Raw genomic sequence first — 6,600 nt, forward strand, 5'->3', positions numbered from 1 at the left:
TCAGTACCGCTTCCAGCGCTGACAATAGTCGCTGGAGACGGACTAGCATCGGTCGCAGGAGCTGGACTGGCATCGGTCACTTTAATATCAGCGCCGCTTCCAGTGCTGACAACAGTGGCTGAAGCCGGACTAGCATCGGTCGCAGGAGCTGGACTGGCTTCGGTCGCAGTAGTATCAGGTTTGACTTCGTCAGCCTTAACATCAGTTGATGAACCAGAACCCGCTGCAGGAGTACTCTCGTCGTCGGTTTTTCCATAAGCACCATGGTCTTCACTGGAACCGGTTTCGGTCTTATTATCGTCGGGTTTAGGATCAGCACTGCTTCCAGCGCTGACAATAGTCGATGGAGACGGATGAGCATCGGTCGCAGGAGCTGGACTGGCATCGGTCGCTTTAGGGTCAGTACCGCTTCCAGCGCTGACAATAGTCGCTGGAGACGGATTAGCATCGGTCGCATGATCTGGACTGGCATCGGTCGCTTTAGAATCAGTACCGCTTCCAGCGCTGACAATAGTCGCTGGAGACGGACTAGCGTCGGTCGCAGGAGCTGGACTGGCATCGGTCACTTTAATATCAGCGCCGCTTCCAGTGCTGACAACAGTGGCTGGAGCCGGACTAGCATCGGTCGCAGGAGCTGGACTGGCTTCGGTCGCAGTAGTAACAGGTTTGACTTCGTCAGTCTTACCATTAGTTGGTGAACCAGAACCCGCTGCAGGAGTACTGTCGTCGTCGGTTTTTCCATAAGCACCATGGTCTACATTGCCGCCGGTTTCGGTCTTATTGTCGTCAGGTTTAGGATCAGCACCGCTTCCAGCGCTAACAGTAGTCGCTGGAGCCGGACTAGCATCGATCGCAGGAGCTGGACTGGCAACGGTCACTTTAAGATCAGCTCCGCTTCCACCGCTGACAATAGTCGCTGGGGCCGGACTGGCCTTGGTCAAAACAGCCGGGCTAGCATCAGTCGCTTTTGAAACAGCATCGCTTCTTGGGCTGGCATTAATCGTAGCCGGACTAGAATCGACCGTTTTAATTTCAGTTTCATTGCCAGTGTTTACACTAGCCGCCGGAGCTGGACTGGCATTGGTCTTAGTATCATTAGGCTTAGCATCGTCAGACTTGACATTAGTTGCACCAGAACCCGCTGCAGGAATGATGCTTTCTTCGGTTTTGCCATAGGTACCAGTGTTACCACCGGCATTGGCCTTCAGTTCGCCGGTAGTAGTCTTAGATCCTGTTCCAGAGTTGAGTACAGCCGAAGGAGTCGGACTAGAACCGGTCACTTTAGTGTCAGGCTTGACGGTAGAAGGCTTGACACTGGTAGTTGCGACAGCGCCCGCTGCAGGAGTAGTGTTGACACCTGTTTTGCCATAAGCACCAGTGTTTCCACCGGCATTGGCCTTCAGATCAACGGTAGTAGTCTTAGATCCTGTTCCAGAGTTGAGTACAGCCGAAGAAGTCGGACTAACACCGGTCACTTTAGTGTCAGGCTTGACGGTAGTAGGCTTAACACTTGTAGTTGCGACAGCGCCCGCCGCAGGAGTAATGTTGACACCTGTTTTGCCATAAGCACCAGTGTTTCCACCGGCATTGGCCTTCAGATCAACGGTAGTAGTCTTAGATCCTGTTCCAGAGTTGAGTACAGCCGAAGGAGTCGGACTAGCACCGGTCACTTTAGTGTCAGGCTTGACGGTAGTAAGCTTAACACTAGTAGTTCCACCAGCGCTGTTGAGCCCAGTGGCACCATTATAACGAATGTTACGATCACCGTAGCCGTTGTAATTTGTCGAATATGGATGGTGTCTCGTGTTTTCACCACGGTATCCAGTCGCACCGGTGTGATAACTAGCAGATCCGTAATGACCGTGACTGTATCCGTGTCGGTCTGCACGATAACCATTGTAGGAATTAAATCCTGGACCATGAGCGCCAGACCTACCGGCTGCATTGCCACCGTAATTTCCATAATTACTGCCGTATGTGGCGTAACCTGCATCGCGGCCTCCGTAACCATACGGCCCGATTCCATTGCCGCCTTCGTAATCATTTTCTCCATTCCCGCCGTGTTTAGCATGAAGCAAACCAAAGGTTTCAGCCACCTCTGTCGAAGCGTACCCAGTTTGGCCAACTAGAGCCGCAATTCCCATGCACAGGGCGCCGACTGACTTGTTGAGCATCTTCGTATTGATATTGCTTGCTTAAAGTCGCTTAGCGAGGACAATTACAATTGTAAAATGATCACTATTGTCTGCAACGAGTCCTAGCTTGCCAAACAACGATGCAAATTACATGCCATCCTGGCTAGCCGTCGTTCGGTAGAGTACACTTTTGATTTAACTTTCTGGTCTATTCCGCGTTCGCATGGTCTATTTCAGGAATAAAACCTGTTTGATTCTTATCATACGATCTTTATAACCGACGGTAGATAGACAGCGTTCTGAAGAGGCAAGACAAGGTCAGATTATAGCGCGCTATCCGTTTGATAGGGAGAGAAGGATCTTACCCATAAAATAAGATACCAACAACGTGTTGACATCAGCAGAACTAACTCCGCTTCGAAGCAGGTAAGATCAATGAGGAATGTTTGTAGCAACAATTATTCTCTATAATTGCGCAATAATATCGTGCCTTCTTTTTTTCTTTCTTACGTCATATCACTGACGGTGACACTTAGATTGACCGCATAATATAGTTTTCTAAATGACTTATATTCCTTGTGACATCTTATGCAGCATCGAATATAAGATCATCGAAATGTCAGGAGAGAGACATATAGGTTTAGAATTGTTTGGGAATAAGGTTCGACGTCTAGCCTTACAATGACGGGCTAAATTCAAATGTACTTATAATTAGATTCACGTCTACCCATTTGAAAACGCGTGCGTTGTCTATTACTAGACGTGTAAGCTAAAAACCAGTCCTGGCAAATTATATCTGTAACAATTTTACCCTATGGGTAGGGGAGATAATATCTATGAGCTTGAAAAAGCATAATGTTGCATTCATTTACCAATGTAAAGTTTGGCTGATAAGACGTTTTATAAAGATAGCAAGGTTTGTGATTGCGTACAGCCGAGCAATCCGTTAATGTGACGGTTAAGTACCGGGTATGATATTCAATAGGTAATGCCAGAAGTATGAAAATTACTTAAATATTCACTTGACATTTTGCCTCTATTTTTAAAGCACATTTACAGCAGGTAGTAATTGCTGTCGCACAGAGGTTGATGAAGCCTGATGCAGCGATGATCAAAGTGAGTGTATGTCACGACATGATGGCACTTGGTTCATTGTTCAAGGAGTGGCGGATGAGCATCACATGTTCCGTCACGACGTCTATTAAAAGCTTGGAACATCATTCCCACAACAGCTTGACGATGTCATTAAAAGGTTGACGATCCACGGTCTTAACGGGTTAGAGATAGAGAATGGGGTAGCGATGACGAGTGGCCATATGAACATTTATAACAAGACTGTATGAAGCAAATTGGCGCTGAGTAAGGCGGTGCTGTATTCGCCGTTGGTGAAGAGCAATGCTATGTTGTCGGCCCAGCTACGAAAACCTGGCACTTTCTCGGAGAGGTATTTCTAATTACAAGGTCATTTGTATTGGCTAAGAAGTCCTTATTACTTTTCAAGAGACCGCGAGTGTCAGGACAAAGGATTGACATGCTTATTGGATTGACAGGTTGTGCTTGGCAGGCGCCTTCAAGTAGTTGGCTAAACTGATAGAACGCGGCATGAAAAGAATTTATACAATGCCTACTGTCGTATTTGAAACGCCGTCCCAGCAATGGTCAATTTAAGATGGATGGTAAAGCTGCATTTTTAAACAGGGATCCAGAAGAGGCTCGACTCGTAAAGAATGCTGGAGCACATTATATTTTGGAACCTTTTTCTCGCTCACTTGAGACTGTTTAGAGACAAGAGAGCAGTATAGCGGCCATTACTATAAATTGTGACGAGTGCTGGATGCGTGCGCCCCCATGATTTTTTCCCGGGAAGCTCGCGTGCGACCTTCACGTGTACTGGAGCTTGTACCTGTCTGGACCGATAGTAATGGAACTTGAGTGAATGCTAATATTGTGGACAACTTTTAGCGATTTGTGGTGGCGTATGTATGAAGTTAAGGGTGAGGTGTCAGCTAAGTTGATTAAAGTTTATCGGCGTTTTACGAAATTCACTTGGAGAAGATCATTGATAGTACGACCGGACTTTTTGCTAAAAGGAAGATGTTTAATACCTGGTATCGTCCACCAGCGCACAGTGTCATAAAACAATCATATACACTTGTACAATTATTTTTTTATTTGCCTTGAACAGGAAGGAGATGCGAATACGAATGAATCGCACGATTATGACCGAGGCACAGACTACAACGGACTGTCTTATAGTTGGTGATAAGTACGGCGGTGTATCTAATCGACAACTCTCAGATGTCGGACATTCTATCGCCACATTAGTCGATATCTACCCAGACCGGAGACCAACGTGACCTTTTCTCTCATGCCAACGCTCAAGTTATGACGCCAAGAGAACGAAGCCTGACCACAAGAGTTTATTGAGCATGGTATTTTGCATGTGCGTGCGTGACAATAGAAATTTCTATGTTTTCGACATAAAGATTTTAGGTCAAGGGCGGTATGATCACTACGACTTGACAATTGTGAAGGGAACTGCATGCATTCCACGAATTCACATTAACTTGAGAGGGTCTCGCACATGACCAAAGCCGTAACGACGTAATAAGAAACGGTGAGAAAAAGCATCACACTACAGGAAAGCTGGCGAGAGGCGCTGGAGTTTTGCCTTGAGCAGTGAAAGGTTAGGATGTTTAGCTATCTGCACTCCTCAGTTCGACTGCTACAGACTTGAAACTGGATCTATCGATTACTTTCTCGTGTCTTTGACGATTGTATAGTATAAAATCCGAGCCAGGATGGACGTAGGCGATCGTAAGAGCCAGTATTTCTTCAAGAGAATGGTCCAAACGATAATATTGAGTAAAGATGGACGATCGACAAATGCAAAGCGCGCCTGGATTAGCAAGGAAAGGTATATATAACGACATAGAACTGGCCTACACTACTCCTGTCGGCGAGACAGATGACCCCCCAGCAACTTACAACAAGCAATGAGAAGCGACATTGTTCTGGAGGTTGGTGGCGACATATGCGACCTCAAAGCTTTTTCAGAGAATGGCTTATGTGCTTCTAACCATAATGGAAGGATACCCCAACTGGACGCAGATATGTGCTTGCAACTCAATAACATGGCACGCACGACTTATACGCTCTAAGGTACATAATTCCAAGCAGAAGATTGATACCGGCTTATTTGACAAGTACTTGCCCGTGTTAAATAGAAATAGTTATCGGGGTTGTGATTTCGGAAAGTGTTGCAAAGAGATGAGGGACGGAGAAGTTGGGTGCAAACACAGCGTTGCCTTACAGTAATCGCAAGAACAGGTCATATAAAGGTACCACCGACCGGTATTATCAAAGCTGCAAGCCAAACGTGCAATCCAAATATAGTCATTCTCAAACAAGCTGCAAGTGCATACAAGAACACGATTCATGCTGCGTTGCTGTGATTAGTATTTCGAACCAGCGGTGTCGGATTAGTGCATCGACGTCTAGTGTTGAGAGCCGGCAGTAATGTTTTTTCGAGATAATGGTCGCCGCCAAGACATGGAAAGTGAATCGACAGGTAAATGCCGCTCACACGAAGTGTTTTCAAGGGTGAGTTTGGGCACTGCTATTAGGCTTCTGCTTTCTTATTAATTAAGTGCAAGTTCAAAGAGCTCATACAATTTTTAAAACATCCTTGATGAATTGAAACAGCACGCATCTTTATTTAAATTTATATTATCTTCGGAGAAGCTGGTGTAGTAATTAGGACGATGTTGTGTCCAATGGCCATCCACAGAGCCGTTGTAAGATATAAAAGCAAATTACGACTGAATTAAAATATAGTTTTACTAACCGATGCTATTAATTAGGTATCGCCTATTCTAAATCTAATTCTTACTAAGTATCATCTCTCATAGTTGGGCAAATGTAAATTTGAATTTAAGAAAATAAATGGTTCAAAATATCTATCGAAGTGAGTCGTTAAGGGCTCAGCAAATTGACCCGACTTGATCTCTCGTTGACGCTGATTATTATAACCGGCGACGAGATCCTTCCAGTGGGAGACATGGCGAATATTTTTCTCTTTTTCCCAGCTTGCTTCATCCTTAGTTTCGCTATGACATTGTACGAATCATTATGCTTGACGATTGAATTTGTAACGGAGTGTATCGTTTCACGAAAATATTACTTAAAAGGTTGTTAATAAATATATTATTAACAATGTAACGGGCTAAAGTTACCCTAATGTTACACAGTCACCGTTAAGTACACTCGGTGTACTTAAGGGGATGGCCAATTACTAAATAATAGTAATTAGACCCAACACTCGGGTGTGGTGCACATTTGTGACCAACCCTTGTGGATGTGGTGCACATGGGTGCATTCACATTACGAGGGATGACGGCTAGCGTTATTTGTTGCGCGAGGTATCTATTAAGATACGCTCGCAATACATGTTAAGTGTAGGCGG

At 45.2% G+C, this 6,600-nt stretch overlaps 1 protein-coding gene across 1 annotated transcript; it reads right to left on the bottom strand.

The window, feature by feature from the left end:
• Positions 1-1,051: 1,051 nt before the first annotated feature.
• CCR75_002933 (uncharacterized protein) lies at positions 1,052-2,174 on the bottom strand (the record flags this gene model as incomplete). The annotated part of the gene is made up of 2 exons (XM_067961030.1): positions 1,052-1,074; positions 1,133-2,174. 2 exons carry the CDS (start codon positions 2,172-2,174, stop codon positions 1,052-1,054), a joined length of 1,065 nt encoding a protein of 354 aa, XP_067820188.1.
• Between the last annotated feature and the right edge of the window lie 4,426 nt (positions 2,175-6,600).

The sequence above is a fragment of the Bremia lactucae genome, linkage group LG1 (assembly GCF_004359215.1).
Source record: "Bremia lactucae strain SF5 linkage group LG1, whole genome shotgun sequence".
NCBI classification, from domain to species: domain Eukaryota; phylum Oomycota; class Peronosporomycetes; order Peronosporales; family Peronosporaceae; genus Bremia; species Bremia lactucae.